The sequence below is a fragment of the Heliangelus exortis genome, chromosome 12 (assembly GCF_036169615.1).
Source record: "Heliangelus exortis chromosome 12, bHelExo1.hap1, whole genome shotgun sequence".
In the NCBI taxonomy this organism is placed as follows: Eukaryota; Metazoa; Chordata; class Aves; order Apodiformes; family Trochilidae; genus Heliangelus; species Heliangelus exortis.
Genome location: NC_092433.1, coordinates 7080151 through 7100939, shown reverse-complemented (window position 1 = coordinate 7100939; position 20789 = coordinate 7080151). Strand labels below are relative to the sequence as shown.

General features: G+C 49.5%; 1 protein-coding gene across 1 annotated transcript; it reads right to left on the bottom strand.

Moving 5' to 3' along the window:
* Positions 1-5781: 5781 nt before the first annotated feature.
* On the bottom strand, positions 5782-20783 carry RBM5 (RNA binding motif protein 5). Its single transcript, XM_071755734.1, has 24 exons — positions 20378-20783; positions 19785-20244; positions 19306-19461; positions 17223-17292; positions 16658-16731; positions 14256-14339; positions 13611-13671; positions 13392-13457; positions 13084-13244; positions 12078-12175; positions 11573-11660; positions 11308-11385; positions 11150-11222; positions 10574-10659; positions 10188-10266; positions 9831-9922; positions 9234-9398; positions 8619-8765; positions 8467-8538; positions 7885-8064; positions 7605-7679; positions 7076-7173; positions 6865-6994; positions 5782-6436 (listed from the first exon to the last, which is right to left on the bottom strand). Exons 1-24 carry the CDS (start codon positions 20392-20394, stop codon positions 6311-6313), a joined length of 2736 nt encoding a protein of 911 aa, XP_071611835.1. The 5' UTR covers positions 20395-20783; the 3' UTR covers positions 5782-6310.
* Positions 20784-20789: the final 6 nt, after the last annotated feature.

Below are 20789 nucleotides of genomic sequence, written 5' to 3'. Positions count from 1 at the left end.
GTTCAGCCCTGAGCACATACCCTCAGATGAAGATGTCCCCCACTCCATAGCTGCCACCTGTACCACCCCTCTACCACCCTTTCTAAACTCTCCTCTATCTCTTGTGGGAGGTGCTGAAGGAAGAGGACTGAGGAGCTCCAAGCCCAGCTAGGAAGTCCCCTAAGAAGATGGAAGGGATGTGGAATGGGTTCCAGCTTGGTCTACCCTGCTGTCGGCATCCCTGGTTATATGTTTGGGTGTTGTTGGGAGTCCCAACAGGCAGCCTGGGCATCCTCCCTGCACCTTGCTTGGTAGTTTTGAGTACCCAGCATGCCTTTGGACTGCAAGGCCCAAGGCAAGTGGCAGAAGCATTGTCCCAGCCCACGTAAATCACTCTGCCACGGAAATAGCCCCAGCAGGGTCGAAAAATAGCAGGTGACTCACACCAAGCAAAGGGTCCAAAATAGCCCCTCCGGAGCACTCCTAAAATTAGTTTCCCTCCCGGGAGGTCCCGGCCACTTTGTCCTTGCCAGGGCACAACCGTGGTGTTGAGCCTGCCTGGCTCCTGTCACCACAGCTGGTTCCCTCCCAGGCCTGGGAGCACAGGGCACCCCCTTGGCTGCTCCAACCTCTCTGGGATTTCCCCAAAACCCACCCCCAGACATGGCAGACCTGGGGCAGCTCCTGTGACATGGTGAGGTGGTGGATCAGGTGTTTTCCAGCGACAGCGAGTTCCCCAGGGATCGGGGGTTGCGGATACCAACTCACCCATCTCACCCACCACGGCGCTGGCAGGCATGTGGGTCCGAGGGGTGGGGGGGGGCACATGAAGGGACCCCAGGAGCAGCATCCACTGCACCGGCATATCTGGGAGCACTCTCTGTGCCAGGCCATCCCTCCAGAGAGGTACCCAGTTAATTAGAGGCAGGGATGAATAATTCCTTTTTATAATGCAACGTTGCACGGCAGATGCCGTCTGCCTCGGCGTGCCGCGCGCGGGAGCCCGCGTTATTCTGCTCTCAGCAGAGTTATTTATACACTGGGACATTTTTCAAAGCGCCGCTTTGATGGTCTTCCACCAGCTCGGAAAAAAAAGTAGTCCATCCCAAAATAACCCGAGTGAAAGTCACAGCTCCTCATTACGCACAACTTCAACCGGGGGGCTCAGAGAACAAAAAAAAAAAAAAAAAAAGAACCCGTCACATTCCTCCCATCAAATCCGCCCTTTTCAAGTGCATTTCAAATGGGTTCAAACCACCGCGGCAGCCAGACGAGTGCTAATGATGCTGCAGGCACATCCCACCCTGATTAGGGCCAGGGAGAAGGATGGTGCCGGGGGACTGGAGGGGGGGTTTAAGGAGCTTCCAAAGCCCACAGATGTTTTGAGGTACCCAGCATGAGGCTGACCCCCTGAGAACTACAGGTGGGTATGCTGGGGGAAATGCTGTCCCTCTCTTGCCTGTTTTTTCCTGCTACATGAAGCAGTTTCTCCTCAAAAATCAGGCTTTGGAGGAATGGAGTGAGCACCAAATACTATTTACTGAGGAACTGGAGCAAAAAAAAAACCAACCCAACACCCCAGCCCCCCTTTCCCCATCTCACTCACACACAACCCGCCCCCCCCTCAGGTCTGGGGACTGTTAATGGTCAAAAAAAAAAAAGAAAAAAAAAAAAGAAAAGATGGGGGGAAGATATATTTGTAGGTGGTGACAAATTCCTGTGAAAACGTTTCTGACATGAAGCAGTCTCCCATCCAAGTTTCCCTCCTGACAGAGATGCAAACAGCTCCCCCCACTCCCATGCCTGGCAAAGGGCCCAAGCTGCTCACCCCCCTTCTGCCAGCCAGGGCTGTGAGGCTGGGCCAGTGCATGCCCCACAGTGGGCTTGGGCACCTTGCCCCCACCACCCTGGCTCCATAGCCAGCCCAGCTCCCCTAGAACCTTCTCAGCATTGGCCTGGGGGCCTCACGTATTTGTGTAGGGGCTGCTTGGTGACCCCACCATGGGGTACCCTGAGTGAGCCCAGGTACCACCTCCACCCACAGCCAGAACCCCCAGCCCCACAGGGTATCTCATGGTTGCTTCACCACCCTGCTGCTTCATCCCATACCCCAGCTCCCCTCACCAGTCTACTGGAGAAGACTACAGGGCATGGGGACCCCTTGGAGCACAAGGTGTGCACTGCACCCCGAGAAAGAGGGAAACTGAGGCAGCCCAGGACACACACCAGCCTTGGTTCCACCATCTGTGGCTCTGTGTGGCCTCCACAACCCCAGCATGCTGCAGATCTTGTGCTGCCCGGCAGGGGACTGCCAGCTCACCGCAGGGAATGCTCTCCACCACACACACCTTATCTTTACACTCCAAATCCATCCACTTCAGCATTTCTCCAAGGCTGGAGCATCTCCCCTGGCAGATGCTGAAGTGCCCAGGATGGGGCAACCTGCCCATGTCTGGTACTCAGCCTGGCAGAGCCCTAGGAGCCAGCACCCAGCTGGCAGCCTGGCCCAGAGATACCACCCAAGAGTGGCCACAGGTCCTGGGTCCCAGGCTCCCAGCCCCCATTTGCTTTCCATTTCTTCTCACATCACCAGAGACTCCCCCCCCACACCCCCCCTCAGCGATGTAGCTTGCATCCACGTTGCTGCAGATGTCAAGTCAATTAAAAACATTTTTTCCAGCCCCAGTAGGGAAACCTGGAGCAGGCGGTTCCTAAGCTAGGAAGGGGCTCTTGGTCAGAGCAGCACCCAGGTCATGCAGCTGAGGAGTAAGGGACACATCCCCTCTTCTTCACCCACACTGGTCCTGTGGGGCTGTGTGGGGATAGTGGCTTGGGTGACACTTCACCTGGGACACCAGGGCTCCTTGCCCTGGGGCACAGAGGGGGTGCTGGCACTGCCCCACACAGGGGGCCATCACCCCTCTGGGGAAGGGACTGCCCCTCTCCTGCTCTGGAGCATTCATCCCCCAACAAAGAGCATCCAGCACTCCAGCCCCAATGTATCTGTGGTGCAGAGGTGCTTTCCTACCCTCAGGCAGCCTCTTGGCACCCTGAATGCTGCTGTGTGGGCAAGCAAGGTCGGCCTGGGACTGGCCCCACCAAGTGCTGAGCCCTGCCATAGGTTGGTAACTCCAGCAATCAACCAGTACTCAGGAGAGAAGCTCTCTGCCTTATCAACTTGGCCAATTTCTACCTCAATTAGCACACAGGAGCTCAGGAGTCTCACAAGGCCCCTTGGAAAGCCAGGGCATAACAGGCTGAGTTGTTATAATATTAATAATGCTGCAAGCTAGGCAAAAAATCCCAAAACTTAAAACCAGACTGACAGCAACCTTTAAATCTGTATAGTATAGGTGCTGGAAGAAGCAGCAGCCTGCTGGGTGCTGAGGCCCTGGAGGTCACCCTATAGCAGCCCTGCCCTCATCCTGCTGCACTCCTGGATTGGGCACAGTGTCTCTTTGGGTGTCCCCCTCAGCCCCCCAGCCTGGGATCCCCACATTCTCTTGAGGCTCCATCCCTGTCAGTCACAGCTTAGCAATAGGGAAACTGAGGCATGGAAAGACTGCACTGCAGCTCTGCCCATCCAGAGACTGCTCCACATGTCCTCCTGCCAGGGCTCTGCTCCAAAAACCTCTCTCCAGCACCCTGTTTCTTTCTGCATCCCACTTCAGACCCCATATGGCATTTTGTCTGTGTCAGGCTACCAAGAGTGGCAGCTCCCCCAGCCTCAAGGGAACGGGGCTGCTCAGCCCCAATGGGACAAGTGCCCAAGGGAGTTCCCTTTTGCTCAGAGGGGGTCCTCTCTTGTCACCATGTGTTTCTGTGGCTGACCTCATCCCATGGTTGCTCCCCCATCCCCAGAGGTTGGTCCCCAGCAAGGCAGGGACACCACGTCCCTCTGAAGGCAGTGGGCCACAGCGAGTTCAGTCACGAACAGCTGGGTTGTGCTGCCTAAATTGGAGGCGTGGGTGCTGGCAGGCACTGGTGCCTCCATGCCCTGCTCCAGTGCCTGGCACAGGGGCTGGGGGCATGCCCGGCAGTGGGGGGGCTGCACACCGTGTCCCCCAAAATACCACTTCTCCCTTTCCCTAGAAAGACAGCAGCACCTTCTCCCAGGAAAGGGGCTTCGGCACATCTAACATGTGGGGCAGGGCTGTGATCCCAGGACCCCCACTAAAGACTTGCCACAGGAGGGGGCTCTGCTTTAGGCACCCCCTCCAGCAGTTGTCCTCATGAACAGGCAGCAGAGACCCCCGTGCCACCACGGTGTTCTGCTGGAGATAGCAACGGGGTTTAGCTCAGCTCCTGGCACTGGGGCAGTACTTAGCGGCAGCCAGGAGGGAGCAGCCTGGCAGGAGCCGCAGGCGGACGGGAGGAGGCTGAGCTGTGCCCACCACAGGCTGAGCCCCCTCCTGCCTGGAGCATCACCCCTCGTCAGGACGATGCTTTGCGGAAAGGGATCGATGGGCTGGAAAGAAGCTGAGCTGCACAAATGCACTTTATCGATCAAGGAGCCCACCTGCTGGGAAACAACCCCCACACACCCCCGCTAACAGCCCAGAGCAGCAAAGCACTTTGCGGCACGGCCAGGCGTCCCGGGGAAGGGCGGGGGGGCTGCCGCAGTGCACCATTCCTGTTCCCCCTACCATTACTCTAAGGAGGGGGAAACTGAGGCAGAGCTGGCACTCTGGACTTGTTCTGACCTACTCCGACTCTGCGGAGCCGAGGAGGTGCTTGCACTCTGGGTCGCAGCCCCATGCCCGCTCTCCCAGAGCCTGGTACAGCGACTTCGGCTCTGCCTCCTCACCAGCCCAGGGGCTGCCCCCGCTCTGCCCTACAGTCCCCCGCTGCCGGGGACCGACCCGTCGCGCTGCAGCAGCCACCAGCGTGTGAAGGGACATGCGACAACCAGGCCAAGCCTGCCACCTGGTGGCACGGCCCAGGGACACAGCCAGCCCCGCGACACGAGGGACCCCGTACCCTCCACGCTACCCCAGCAGCCCCGCTCCTCAGGGCTCTGAGGATGCCCAGACTCGGCTCACCCAAAAACGGGGCAGCGGTCACCCCACGCTGGAAGGGCAGCCGCAGGTAGCTCCCCCCAACACAGAGAAAGGCCTTCCTCAAGGAGGGGTGGTGGAGCTGATCTTGCTCCATCCTAAACCGTTCCTAAGCCCACCTGGGGAGCGCTGGCCTGGCCACTCCATGAGCAGGCTGATCAGCCCCATAGCCACAGGCTGGAGTCAGGGTTGAGCACCTCTCTGCTCATCCTGGCTCTTCAGAAGTGGACATAAGAGTGACAGCCAAGACAGAAGTACAGGCAGAGGAAGAATACAGTAACTGAAGTGACTCACTATCACCCAGCCTCCAGCAGTTCAGGAACACTGTGCCAGCCTGCCCTCTTGAAGCAGAAACCCAGTGCCTGGCTCAAACCTCCACACCGCCCTCCCCCAGGGGTGCCACACAGGCTGACCACCCTCCTCCCTATCCACCACAGACCAGCTGACAACAACCAGGGTCTCCTGAGCAGGACCTGCAAAGGCAGAAGACATTTATGCCAGTCCTCTCCTGCTCCCTTATCTATGGTAGAAGGGCTACCAGATCTCATCCTCCATCAGCCAGCGTCCAAGCTGAAGCTGAAAGACACTTGGAGAGGCAATGCAGTGTAGAGGTGGGAGGGAACAGGGGAGAGGAGCAGTGTGTGGAGGAGAGGGACTCCAGATGAAATCTTATCAAGGAAGAAGCAGAACCACAGAAAGGACAAGTAGCATTAGCAACTTAATTCTTCATTCACCCACCGAGAAATAGATCATTTTTGAATGTATTTCTTTTGGAAATGAGCCAAACTGGCAACTAGAATCAAAGTCTTCAAAAAGTCTATACAAAGATGTATCATACAAAATGTACAGGAAAGTTGTCAAAAACAAAATCAAAAAACACCGAACAAAAAAAACCCAAAAAACCACCAACCAGACAGACAATACAACAGAAGGAGAGCAGAGACGGTGTGAAACCACAGCTAACCAGCAGGTCCTGCCCTGCTCTGGAGGGCAGCAGCGGCATCTGAACAACAGGCTCCAAACAACACAAAATACATTACAACTATGTACAGGACCGTATAAAGATCTGCATTCCCTTTGGTCTAACCAGGAGCTCTCCAGCATGAAAGTCGGGCAGTTCAAACAATCTGCTCATGGAAGTGTTACATGCCAAGAGGGAAAGTCCAAGGGAATGAAATGGTCAACTCTAAACCAAAACCAGAATACAGCCAGGCCACCAAGGCTACAGCGTTTAACAGTCAGTTCTGGCTAAGGGCTTTGTGACCCAGGGCGTGTTACTCCATCTCAGTGAAGCGAGCAAACATGGCTTTCCGCACCGCATCTTTGTACGAATCTGCAGTGGAGACACCGTAGGAGCTGCCCTTGGCTCCCAAGCCAGCTCCTCTCATTCGTACTTGGGCCTGCAAGGGAAGAGAGACACACACGCCTCAGCTCTGCAGTGAAAGGCCACAACCACCATGCAGGAGACCACAGAAAAACCCATCCAACTCCTCAAGCTCCCCCTGGGATCCCGCGCAGCCATAAATACTAACACCAGAGCAGACTGCAGGTAACATCTCACACTTGCCTCAACTCCACCCCAAGGGCAGCTGAAACAAACCTGCACAGAACACAGCTCCTAACAGCATAACCTAGAGCACAGATAACCACAGGAACAGATTTCTGAAGGAAGCCCAGCCCTACTTGTCCCAGCTCTAGCATCTGACAGTGCAACAGAGGCAGCTCTGCTGTAGACAGCACAGCTTCTTCCACAAGAGATCTCCTGCAGGAAGTGCTTCTGCATAAAAAGCAGGCACCAAACCTCAAAGTAGTGTCCATCTGTACTCACCTCAATGGGTGCTGTGATGCCCTGACATTTTCTTCCTAAGCCTGAACCTTCCCTCCAGCCCATTGCCTGCAGCATCTTGTTGCCTATATTACTGTTGTCAAGGCCATCTTTGGTGGGCTGCTCATAATTACTGCAGGAAAAAAGACATGAGTTAATCAAACTGTTCATGGTGCATTGCAGCAATTGCTGAGAAGCTTTCACAGATACATACACTGAGCCAGCATCATAGACCTTCTTGCGTTTGGGCTCGGGGGGCTCGGGGATGCCGTACTTCTCCCGCCGCTCAGCTGCTCTGTCTCTGTATTTCATCTGCACAAAAGAACCACCTTTAGTACCCATTTAAAGACACTTCTGTTAATTCTTGAGCTTTAGAACTGTCCACTGTCCACTTTAGCTGTCCACTGTTAGCCTGCTAAAATGTGGCCTGTCTAACCCCACAGGAGAACCTCCTGGAGCACAGCAGGAGCTGCACTGGGCCAGAAGATCCTGGTCTAACACCTGCTTGATTGCCACTCAACAGTGTCTGGTCCCAGTCTGGAGCCCTGAGCCCGCAGTGGAAGGACCCTTGCCTGCTATGCAGTAGCTGTGGGATATGGGACAGGACAGCTCTGGACCTCGACACAAGAAGGGGTTGGCTTACAAGGATTATCTCAAATGATGTGTGTCAGGATAAGGAGAGCTCAACAGATCATCTGTGCAGGTTTTCCATTAGCTACTCATCTGCTCATCTCAACACTGACCTCTCTCTCACGCAGCTCCAACGCTTCGAGTTCCTGCTCAGACAGCTTTGATCTCCTGTAGATATCCATGTTTTGCTGAAAAAAGAAGAAACTCACATTAACAATACAAAATGCACAACAGCTCTTTTAACCTAAGTAGCTGACTGCTGGGACAGTAACAATCCACCTACAACTATTTTTTCTTCAAGAGAAGTTTTCTAAGCTGCAGTATGCATCATGGTTTGGGTTACACACTGAGTAAGGGCAACCAAGTCCCTTCCTGACCACACAGTGCAACTACCTTGTGCAAGTCAGACAGCTGCTGGTGCCGGATCAGAGCGTCTTTGTTTGGGAACTGCCTTCTACACAGCAGACAGGCCATCTTCTTCCAGTCAGTCAGCTTCTCTTCCTCATTCTCCATTCTTTCCAGTAAGTCCTCATCATTATCACTATCACCACTGTAGGCAGCCACAAGGCCACGCTGGGAAGGAAGGACAGAGTTAAGGGTACAGTGCAAGTGTCACCACCAGAGAGCCCAGAAAGGGAACAGAAAGGGCACAGATGTGTTTGTTGCACAGGAGAGGCATCACTCCCAGTACTAAAAGACAAAATAAACCACAGAAGAACTACATACCACAGTGGCATGACTTTGTAACCACTAGCCAAAGAAAAATTTGAGTACAATGTTCTTAGAAACCTCAAAGCCTCAATTATCTTGTTGAAGCTGGAAGAAATCACAGCTTTTTCCAGTGCATCTCAGGCACCAGACCACTGCACCCACCACCTTTCCTAGGCAATGCTGTGGAAGTTCAGGTTGGTATCTGCTAGACCTCCTCTAAAGTACTTCACCTTTGGGAATACCTGTCAGGTATCTCAGACTCACCTTCAGTGGATTATCATCATCTCCATTTTTCAACACCTCTGGCAAGATCTGCTGCCTCTCTGACAGAGCTCCCTGGATGAGACAAGAACACCATGAACACTCAGCTCCCTGCCATACCACACCCCGCTGCACACTACTGCCAGCACCTTCACCTTTTTCTCAAAGAGGGCAAAGCCTGCATCTGCAGCTGCTGACTCTTTCCGCTCCTCTTCCCGGGTGCTCAGGGGCTGGAAGCTGTTCTTGAAGTTCTCCTTCTGCTTGTTCAAACTCTTTGCCCAGCGTTCCATGTCTTTAGCAATCTGAAACAGAGTGGTTTGCTCAGACAGCTCCCCCCATAGCTATCCACCTCCTGTGACACAGATTCAATCTCACACAGCTTCCAGAACAAGTCAACCCACTATCTTTTATTTTTAAACCACAGGACACTGGATGTAGTGCAGCTGTTTCCCTGTATATGGTGTTCAAAGATACTACAGCTTGGTTGTTTTACTGTATGAGCCCCTCTTATCAATCTAATCCTCTGACTGACAGCTCAGTTATACTCCCACTGGTCCTGGCATGGTTCCATGTGCATTCCTCCTATGCAGAGCTTTTTTCTGCACTGAAGTCCTGCCAACTCCACCCCTCTTCAGTCTTCTACAATGCCTGCAAATTGCAGGCAGGCACCCCACTGAATAACCTAGGATTTCTTTTGTCACGAAAAAAAGAGCTATTATGCCATTCCACATAAGACTTTAGCCCAGTTAAAATACCATTTTGTTGTTTACCTGTTGAGCTGTTTTACTTTTAGGCTTCTCCTTCTTCTCCTTCACTTCTTTGGTGGTTGTTGTGGTAGCTGTTTGTTGGTACGTGACACCTTCAGCAGCAGGCATGTAGGTCTCCTTTTCACCATCCCAGTAAAGGTACTGCTGGGTTAAGGCATTGTAGTAATACTGCCAGAGGAAAACAAGAGTCACACAGTTAATTGCACAGTCCAAACAGGTTTTGCAGACTCCGCAAAAAAGGCATGAAGTGGCTGAAGCCTGTCCCCAAACACAGGTGTTCTGCACAAAAGCACCATGGAGAACCTTTTGCCTCTCCCCAGAGACAACCCACCATGGCCCAGAGCTGTGTTGCTGGGCACTCCACAATGAAATACATCAATTACAGCATCTGTGAGACAACTGCTAATCCTGTATGGGCCAAACTGGGAGGAAATTTAAGGAAAGGAGAGAAAAATTAAAGGCTATACAAGAGGGAAGCAAAATCCCAGCCCAGCAAACACTGCTGAGAGTTATGGGCTCAAAGTTAATCTCACTCTTTTGATGAAAAAGGGCACTAATAGACCTTAACAGTTAATACAGGCGGGAAGAACTTGTGTTTACCTGGGAATTGGGATCATAGTAGAGACCTGTTACAGGATCATAATAATATCCTGAAGACTCATCATATTGGTAGGTGGAAGTGTCAGGGACAGCTGTAAAAAAATTAAAGTGTGGGACATGGTTGTTCCAGTGGAATGCAGACAGGCATCGTTGCACATTTCAGGTAAACTGCTGAGATACTTGGCAGCCATGATGGCAGCCAAGTCTGTAAAGGGCTCTGAATCACCCATGCAGGATACACTCTCCAGGGACAGCTTCACCAGTGACATACAGTGATGGAGCACTCAGCCAAAGCCAAGGCTCTATCTGGCTGTAGTGACAGAAACCTGTCCCCAGGACCAGCTCCCAGTTACTTACCATACTTAGTTCCAGGGACTACACCAGTCGGGGCAGCTGTTTGGGCCTGAGTGCTAGTGGTAGATGGTGCTGATTGTGTCTGAAAAAAACCCAAACCAGGAACCTGAGTTAGAATATCTGTCAAGGTACAAGGAAACAGACAGCCAAGACATGAGCAGCCCACACCACATGTACAACAGCCAGCTCCTCCTCACCAGTGAGCTTAGTGCTCACCCTTAACAACAGAACCATCACATAGGAGAAATAGCAGATGACTTATGACCACAGGCACTGTGACAAACCCCTGGACGCTCAGCAGCTTTGCTGTACCACCCACTTCAGGGCCACAGCTAAGCCAGATATCCCACATAACCCTGAAAGCAAGGGGTAATTAGTGTTGTAATTACCGGAGAGTCAGGTGAGTTTGTCTGTTGGTTGTATAACTGAGGACTCTGGGAGACAACTGCAGCTGTTGTGGTGGTGACTGGAGCCCCTGCCAACAGAGACACATACTGGATAAGCCAACATATTTGTAAAACAGTACTTCATCCTGAGGCTAAAATTACTTTGTTTACAGTTTCAGCTCTTAATTCCTGCAGCAGACAAACAAGGCAATAAACACTCAAAAGGAGACAGATACACAGTGGGAATTTTCTACCCAGACAAGAACAGTTTCCTTTTCAGGAGGAAATATTCTGCTCCCAAAGCCAGCAATTCCTGGTCTGACAGCTGCTAGCATGGTTCAAGGCTTTTGTCAGCAGTCTGCAACAGAGGCTGCTCTCATGTCTCGCAGACTAGAGGTCCCACTTGTATAAATTTGTTACAGTTCTCCAATAACACATACGTGTTCACAGATCCTGAGAGCAACACGAGCCAAGTCCCCCTTTACCCAGCTAACTAACATGCAGGCTAGGAAAAAAAATACAACTATTGCAAACTCATTGTTACAAACAGCAGCAACTCCCAGGTGTCAGAAGTGCTACCTGATATGGTAGCTGTGTCTGTGTCCAACACTCCTCCTTGGTTTTGGTAGTACTGCTGATAATCCTGGGAGTACTGTGAAGGGAAATGAGTAACACAAGATAAGCAGCTACTCAAATTACAACAGCCTACTGGTAAGAACACAACCACCACTACTGACCTGAGCATATTGTGTGTAGCCATCCTGTCCTGACTGAAGGTAGCTGTAGTCAAGGGTGCTGCCCTCTCCAGTCTGTGGCTGAAATTCAATCAGGTCATTTTTGTCAGGGACAGGTAAGTTACTGCATTTTAAGAATTTCAACAACAGGCTACAGCCTGTCAGAGCAGCTTTGGTCAGTTCAACTAAGCAAGAAGCCATCAGTAAAACTGTATGCTCCTTTATTTTCAGGGAAGCAGGACCATAAGCAACAGGCTCCAAATCTTACCTGAGTGGACGACCACTGAGCTGCAGCAATGGCTGTGCTTGCCACAGAGAAGGCGCTGACTCTGTTACCATCTGGGAGAAGCAAGTCTCTGTAACCACAAAAATCATGGATCTGATTAAACACTTCTTTTTTCTGAAGAGTCTCTGTATGCAAGGAGGTAGAGCCTGCCCTTACACAAGGATTTCTTGGCTGTTATAAAACATTAGGTTCATAATGGATGAGCCAAAGCAGTGCTTGGCAAGCTAAGGAGTTTTAGGTTCACTGTTGTACAGTCAGTAACAAGTCACTACGTCTCCCAGGAAACAAATGTGCTGTGTACACAGCAGTTAGGATGTTATCCTCGGTGGCAGGAGACATTGCTTTCACCCTCCTCACACACAGGGAAGGGCAGGATTCATGCAACACAAAACACTTCGGGGAAAGAAAACTTTGGAATGACTGTAATCTTTGTTAAAGAAGGGGGGGAGATTAAAAATCTTAAAAATCAGCCACTGCTGCAACTCACTTTCTGGCACTCTTTGCGAAGTCAACACCAATAGTTTTCCCATCAATTTTTAATGGTGGCTGAAGACTCTGTAAAATCTGCAGCAGTTGAGAAGCATCCTACAACAAGAAATACTCATTACTGTGGGAATCAGGTTACTAAGGAGGATTCCCAAGTTCCCAAAGCTCCAGCTTTTCACATGCAAGCACTGAAAGCAGCTAAAAGTTTAGGAACACCTCCATCTCCTCACACTATACACACCCAGAAGAGCACAATGGGACTCACCACAACCTACATGCAAATAATGCAGATTTCTCTGGGCCACTGAGTATTAAGCATCTTCTAAAATCTTAGCTTTATAGATTTTTGTTCCAAATTACTCCAAAAGAGAGACCAGCAGGTACTGAGATGAGGCACTTCTTTTTATCTAACAACAAACTGCTCCACTTCCCCTAAGTCAAGTCTGATCAGACTGCTGACTGAGTTTAGTATATGCAGAAACAGAAAATTTTAATGGCCCTTGAGGACCTCCTGCCAGTAACCTACAGTTCAGAGGTCTTCCCTGCACCTCATTGCCATTTCCCGTGTTTCAATTTAAGGCTGTCACCTGTATACCCTCAGGAGTATGTCTGCTGTCCTCACACCCTCCCACTGGAACCTGCAGAGCATCAAGATTCCCATCCTCCTCAAGATGGGAGGAAGCCAAATTCTGTGGGCACCTTCTCCTACATTATATGCCCCAACGCTTAATTTTGGTGATCAAAACATGATCCTACACCATTATTTTTGTGATCCAAACACAAAGCTAGCCCTAGATCCAGAAGAACACTCTCCTACAGAAATAACTTTCCAGTGTGCTCACATCATCCCACCACTACCTCTCCAAACTGCAGCTCATGGTGAACAGCTTTGACAAGAGTCTTGATTAACCCTTGGGGAACTGCAGCAGTCCTTCAGGAAGCTCAAAGGTTCAACATGCTCCAGCTACAGAAGCACCATAACAAGATTTTTTCTCCTAGGCCCTCACCATGGCAGAAGACAACTGCACAAATGCAAAGCCTCTGTTTTGCTGGGTCTGCTTGTCTTTGATAAGACGGATATTATTGACAGCCAGAGACGCGTATGGAGACAAGGCAGTCATGATGGATTCCACCACTGTGTGAGGAGCAATGTTTCGCAGAATGATGGCTGGGGAAAAAAAAAGTTCAGCATTAGCTGTGCCTGTAATGGCTTTCCAGAGTACTTCAAGCCCTTCAGTAGGCAGTCTGAGGTACAGGAAGGGTTTCAGTACTGTGTTTATGTTTCACGTTATACAACAAATGAAAGGTAACTTACTATCACAGTAATAATCCACAGACTGAACAGCTTCAGCTGCTCCAGGTGGCACCTCCTGTTCTGAATCTTCACAGGAAGAAAATATTTTAGTTACAACATGGCTCATTCTCTCAAACTCAGCATTTCACAAGCCAGCCTAGGCTCTACAGTCAACTTTCTTACATAGGAGAGCAGTTTCCCACAAAACCAAACACATCCAAAGAGACTGATGTAACGTACCAAATTTGTCCGCTCCACAGCGGAAGCATTTTAGCCTCCTCCTGAAGTTGTAAAGGCAGCACTACCAGGAACAAGAAAAACCCAGTAAAAACTCAAGATTAATTTTGAACAATGCTGGCATCTGCAGTACCAAAACAACAGCCAGACATTCACACCAAGTAACACCTGAACCCACCAGAACAACTGAGAACAGCAAAAGCCACCCCTGCCCATACCACAGCTGCTTTCCCAAACATCCCAGCTACCTTTCCCCTAGTCATCCTGTATGTTGTTAGAACTACTTAAAATACCACATTGTTAAAATGAAACAGACCAGACAAGTTCTCTTTATGGGCAAGACCTGCATCCTGGTCTTTAGCTCACTAAACGATCTCCATTTAGGGGGATTCAGACAGTCAGCACCCAGCAGCAGCACGAAGCAGAGCTGCAGCTGTTCTAACACTTTATTACTCATCCCCCAAAGACTTCATATTCCAGCCCAGTTCACTGCTCAATCCCTACACAGCCTTTTCACTCCTGGGTCTTACCATGTATACAGACCAGCAGTACAAGCGGGTCTGAAACACGCATCATTCTGTCCAAACCAAGATGGCAAAAAGCCCTGAAGCTGAAACAACCTCCCCTTGGTAAAACCACACACCGTACCTTGTTGCAAAGCCAGTCCTCAAATTTAGGCCTGGGGTTGCTGTAGTGCATCGCAATCTGCTTCCCTTGAATCACCAGCTTTTTCTGCAAAAAAAGTGCCTTCAATTATTCCTGTATCGAGGCACACATGTCCATTTTCCCATGGCAGAGCACCCTTCGGAGGAATCAGTGCTCCTGAATTACATGGACAACATATGGGGAGGATGTGGAGGACAACCACCGCCACCTACACCCTGCCCATCCAATCCTGCAGAGAGGAGGACGAGGGCAGTAAGAGAATGGGATGTGGAGCAAAGATAAACGGAATCAGGGAGCGTTGAAAAAGCTGCCAAACGCTAAACGCTGACATGGAACCAGGAAGTGTCTCGAAGGAGACAAAGTCCTAATTTGCTGCGTTCAGGATTAACACATTTTTAGGAGTCTCTTTGCCCCCACATTTCTATTCGCTTCTGGTATATCACTGAGTGACTTTTTAAACATGCCTTTAGGTGACTGCTTCACTTCTTCCCCTACTCCAAACACCCCAGACATTTTAACAACCATATTTGGATTACTTTTCCAAGCACTTTCTTCAGAAGTGTCCCTTTGAAAGTACAGTAATTCCCCCAAAGGGACCCTGCTTAGACTTCTTGGAGGCTGGATTACAAGTGCCATCAACTGACATGCAACTCAAGAGTGGTTTCCTTTGACTAATTCATCAGTTCAATTGGAAGCCTGCACGAGAGGTTTGTGTTCTTCATTCAGGCAGGAGCTCTCCAAAATGAAGCTAGACTGCAAGTGAAGCTTCTCCAAGGGTAGGAAAAGTTCATAATGCTTTCAGCATGTCCTCTCACTCTGACTTCAGAGGAGGCAGGAATTTACAGCTATTTAAGAAGCCTTGATTCTCAGCCTCACACTTTGCCAAGCGTGGGTATGCAGAATGCCCATTCAAAATATGGCCACCATCATGTTTAACAGGTGGAAGTGCATCTGAGGAAGCCCATACTAGAAGCCAAACCCCAGACATCTTAAAAGAACAATTTTTTACAGCAGGTTGGCTTCAGAGGTACCACAGAAGTGCCAGGACCCAGTGGCTTTTCTGCTAACAGGGTCTGACACAGATCTAGCATGTAGCATGAATAAGGCTTTCACATTCTGCACAACTAAAGAGGGCAAAGCCATTTCTCCTACCGGCAGGAGGGAGGGTTGGAGGGCCCAGCATTCACTGGATATGCACACATAGAAACAAAGCTGCTGGCATAGTTGCAATACATCATTCTTTCATCTAACAGGCAGCAACTGGGCTGCTGGGGAGATTCTATGTTTTCCCTGCTGCTAGGGTGGCTGGTTACTGGAGTGGTTTTGAATATGTTTCAATAAATTATGCATCAGTACAGCTTTGTATATATTAAAATCATCTCACTTATGAAAATATACTTACAATTAATTACGTGATATTAAACTCTTTCCACTGCACCAATCTTACTGAGCAGCCTGTCAGGAAAACAGACTTTGCATGCTGCTCTCTGGCTGGGAAAATCACCCATGGCACGGGACATGTGAAACTATTCTAGCATCAGGCACACAACTTTCATCTGCTGGAACTAAGTGCCTATGAATCCCATCATGGTGCCATTTCTTTATGAGTAATATCAACAGGGCAAAATAGCATTCCTCATGCTGCCCAGCAAGCTTTACATTAAATACTCAGCTGTACAAAAGAGCCTGAAGCACTTTGTTTGCTTTGAGTTTTTCTTAAGTTCTGTTGTTAAAAGAGATTACGAATATTCAAAAAGGAGCAAAAGCCAGTGGAACTGTTTGCAGTGCAACAGGAAAACCTCACTGGAAATGAAATGAGGGGACTCATCGCATTTTGGCCCCTTACATTAAGTCATACTCCAAAAAACCTAAAAAACATACAGTATAATGTATGCAAGCATTTACTCTCTACCAGGTTAAGTTGGAATACAACAGCTTTTCCTCTAGAGGAGTCAGTTCTCCCCTTTTAACTGGGGGGAAGGCATTGTTGCCATGAACTGAGACATCTGTTTCAGGGTGTAATGTAATGTAGAGATGGAGCTTTCTCTGGCAACAGAGAAGATCAGGTAGATATAAGTCAGAATTTAAGGACTACTTGCTAAACCTTTATGAACCAATTATATCAAAAGCACATTATTTAAAACAATGGCACACTATACCAGGGAGTTCTCAAAATAGCCAATTTTATCTCCTAATTTCACCTGGTATTTTGTCCTACTGTTACAAATTTTAATATATACAAAGCTTTAATTCTTTCAATTCACTGTTATGGAACAAACCACTCCTTCCACCTTTTTTTTTTTTTTTTTTTTTTTTTTTTTTTTTTTAAACTGTACAGACTTGCTCCATTTTCAGAAATATCTAGACTTGGTGAGTGAAGCAACCTGATTGGCTTCCATCCAGCTGGTAGCATCTTGAAAGTGATAAAACTCCACGAAGGCGAAACCACGGCTTACACCTAGAGACAGCATTCAGATATAGACGGGATACTTGTGTTAGTCAGTTCCTTTAAAACAGGTGAATCTCTCTCCAACTGCTTCATTACTTCATGACAAAGCAGCTTTACAAATGCGACGTCAACTGCTGGGATCTGCTCGTTACTTTGCCATGGCAAGGAACCAAGCTCCCTTAAACTGGCTACATTTCACTTGATTTGAATCCATGTTTAAAAGTAACCATGCAACAGACTACATACTATTAAATGGGTTTATACTAGTACTACTTACCAATACCTGTTAACAAAAACCCCTGTAGACAGACTCCTTTTAACATGTTGACCAGCTATCTAAAAAGTCTTCCAAAAAGCCACATTCCTTAGCCATGGCAAACCCTTTTTTTTTATTTTTATTTTTTTTATTGCATGTGCTTGCAGTTTGGGGACAATTCTGGATACTCTTTTGGGCTGGGGAAGAGGAAGGCGATGTCAAAAACTGGATTAAGAGCTCTCACCTGTCTTTCTTTTCATCAGCCTCACGTCTGCAGGCTGAGGACCTTCAAAGGACTCAATAAGCTCGCGAATCTGTGTGAGATTTCAATCAGACAGTTAAATTTCCTTATCTTGGCAGACAGCTGCAACAGTCAGACACAACCTACCTTACAGTACATGCAAGAGGTACATATAGAAACATGAAATTTTCAACACTTGAAGAAAGCCTCTAGGGAGAAAACAGCAGAGCACCAAGAGAACCCACATAGCCTTTTGCCGCACTAAAATAACTGTGGTCTGCACTTAGAGCACAAAATCTTCCAGAATGTGAATAATTTTGAACACATGTTCCAAGGTTATCTGTGTACAACTTGGCAAAACCTGTATCTGCTCCCAACTTCTTATATAGAACAGTGCTAACATCCCTCTCCTCGCAAATCTAAACAACCCTGGCTTCCAGCAAAGAAAAACAAGAACACTATCCTGCAAGGCTCCATGATGCGTGTTTTGAAGCCTCACGCTACAGTTCTTATCCTCTAGCAGCTTCCCTTTTTTTTCAGGGGATTAAGTAGATTTGTGAATAATGCATTGTCAAAGAACAAGCTGCAGAGACATCAGCTCCTCAGCTGTAAGAAAGGTGCCCAAGCTGCGGCACAGGCTACAGAAATTACTGTGGAGAGGTATACTGGAAAAAGAAACCTAATTATTATTTTTTATGTGACAGCAGAAGACAAAAGGAGGCTTTTAGCAGCTTTTACAGAACTCAAACTGCATTAGGTAAAAAAAAGCTGCTTAGCTGGGTGGAAACTGATCTGAAACCACCCATTATTTATGTGCTGACTGAAACTGATCTCTTCAGCACAAATAGCTTTTTTTTTCACTTACAGAAACAGAAAACATATTAAACATATGCAAACTATCAGGAGCATTAAAATTATTTTCAATTAAGAAAACATCTAGTATTTCCAAGATGCATCATTTACACTAAAGAGCAGTCCAGAATTATATTTTCTGATAAATTTTGCTACAATTATTTGCACAACTGTAGAGCTTCAACATTAACATCTCAAAACCAAAATCACTTCTGAAATGTTTGGTGTTACATCTGACTGGGTTGTCTCATTTGGGTTCAGGACCCTACAATTTATCCAGCACTTATGAAAATATTAGACCAGCACATGATGATAAAAAGAACACTGAATAATAGCAAGATAGCAAGTAATCAAGAGAAAAAAAAAGGCAAAAAAAATTAATTCAATTGCAGAAATGGTGCAGACGGATTCTCTGTGCTGGCAATTGATGCACAAAGATCTCGCAGGCAGAGGTGGAGTCTGCCTGAAAACAAACTGGGATAGCTCATCTTTCACAGGGTTCCCACCCACCCCGAAAGTACCAGTTATGGGCTTGTTTCTTGGTAACCAAAATAACCCATCAAGGAAGAACAAAAATTTAAAAGTAACTAAAAAAGAAAGCTTAAAGGTGACCACCTTCAATGTGCTTTTACTAACGAAGTTGGGTAACTGTGTACCAAGCTCATTTTGTACTTCCTCCATCAGAGCCCCAGCAGCCATTTTATGACTTCCACAGCTGTACCCACACAAAGCAGCTTTGTGCAGGGCCGTACTCAGCTGAGAAGCTCGATGTATGTGTGTGTGTAACCCCACTAGTCAGAGCTTCTGGCCTCAAAAAAGACATGGAAAAATTCAAGTAAGCACCTCCTCTCTGTCTCTCTCTCTTCCCTCCTCTACCGGAGGGAGACTGGGGGAAGGAAAAAAAAAAAAAAAAAAAAAAAAGAAGACCTCTTCCTCCTTCCTATACAGAGGAGAGCAGGTAGTTTACAATCCACTATTAAGGAAAGCATCCAAACATGCATAAAATAAGACTATTCACAGTTTGTTCCGTTTGAAATAAACTGCTTAACATTCAACTGACCTCTGTTACTTAACAGTGACAGTTTAAGTCCTGTTAGGATTCAAAATGGCAGTGCGACCAATACGTTGAGAGGGGGCCACCATGATGCAGCTTTCAACAAAATGGCAGCAACGACTACAGAGCCACAGACCTCTCCGGGTGCAGGAGAACCAAAGCCCCTTCCTGGCTACTTACATCGTTCTCTGTAACCGTGATGGGAAGGCCACGCAACATGATGGTTTTGCTTTCTTTCTCATCGTTAATGTCGTTCCTGTAGTCGTGCTCTCCGTAGTCGCCATCGGAATGGTAGCCATCTTCTGATTTGTCACTGTTCCTGCGCTCTCGCTCCCTCTGAGAAGGCAGCGCCCACAATCAACCACCGCAGCGTTCCCCCGCAATGACATAAAAACAGACCCGAGCAAATCCCCCCCCCCCCCCAACTCCCTACTCGATCATCATCTTCCTCAAGCTTGCACCCGATGGTCTCCGGCACAACACCGCGCTCTGACCGCCCCCCCGCCTCACCCCGGACCCAGCACAACCCCGGCACCGGGCTCTCCCTGCCCCAAGGGATTGTATCGAGACCCCGGGCTGGGGCGAGGCCACAGCGCCCGCCGCGGCCCCCTCCTCCCCGGGACGGACAGAGCTGCCCCATGCTCGTCCACCCCACTCACCTCAGGGCTATCGTAGTCTCGACTATCGTAGTCTCTGTCATAGTCTCGGCTATCATAGTCTCGGCTGTCGCGACTGTCGTAGTCTCGGCAATCCCGGCTGTCGTAGTCCCGGCAATCGTAGTCGCGGCTGTCTCGGCTGTCGTAGTCACGGCAGTCACGGCTGTCGTAGTCCCTGCAGTCCCGACTGTCGCGGCTATCGTAGTCCCGACAGTCTCGGCTATCGCGGCTATCATAGTCGCGGCTGTCGTAGTCGCGGCAGTCTCGGCTATCACGGCTGTCGTAGTCTCGGCTGTCGTAGTCCCGGCTGTCGTAGTCCCGGTAGTCATCGTAGCGGTCACCGCGGCGCTCCTCACTGGACCTCTTGTAGTCATCCCTGCGCCGGCTCCGGGACTCCCGCTCATCACGGTCCTCCCTCTCCACGATGGAGCCGTAGCGGCCGCTCCGCTCCGTCCTGCTCACGCTGCGGGGCACAGCAGGCCGAGCTCAGAACGAAAAAAGCCCGCAGCGACCCCCACCATCGCCCACCCCTGAGCCACCCCCATCCCCCCCCTCTTATCTTCCCCTTCTCTCCTCTCCCCCCCACTCACACTCACCGCTTGTCCGAGCCCATGGCGCTACTCACGATCCGCAAGCGGGCAGCGCAGCGCTAACCGCCACCACAGGGCGCCGAGCACACGTGCGCAACCCCTCTCTCCTTCGCCACAAAATGGCGCCGAGGTGACTGCCCGTCTTCTACCCAGCAGGCACGGCACCCGCAGCCTGGAAGTTTCCAGGCGGTGCGCAGGCGCAGCAGTGGAGCCCACTGGGGCCGCGGGTCACACTGGGAGTTGTAGTGCGGAGCGGGGGTCTCCCGGCGGGGGTCCGCCCGATATCACTGCGCCTTGCTGAGGACCGTGGGGTCACGGCATGGACCGGGTTGGAAGGGACCTGCACAGATCCCGCAGTCCAACTCCCCTGCTGTGGGCAGCGGCAGTTCCAGCTAGGGCCAAAGCCCCCTCCAATGTG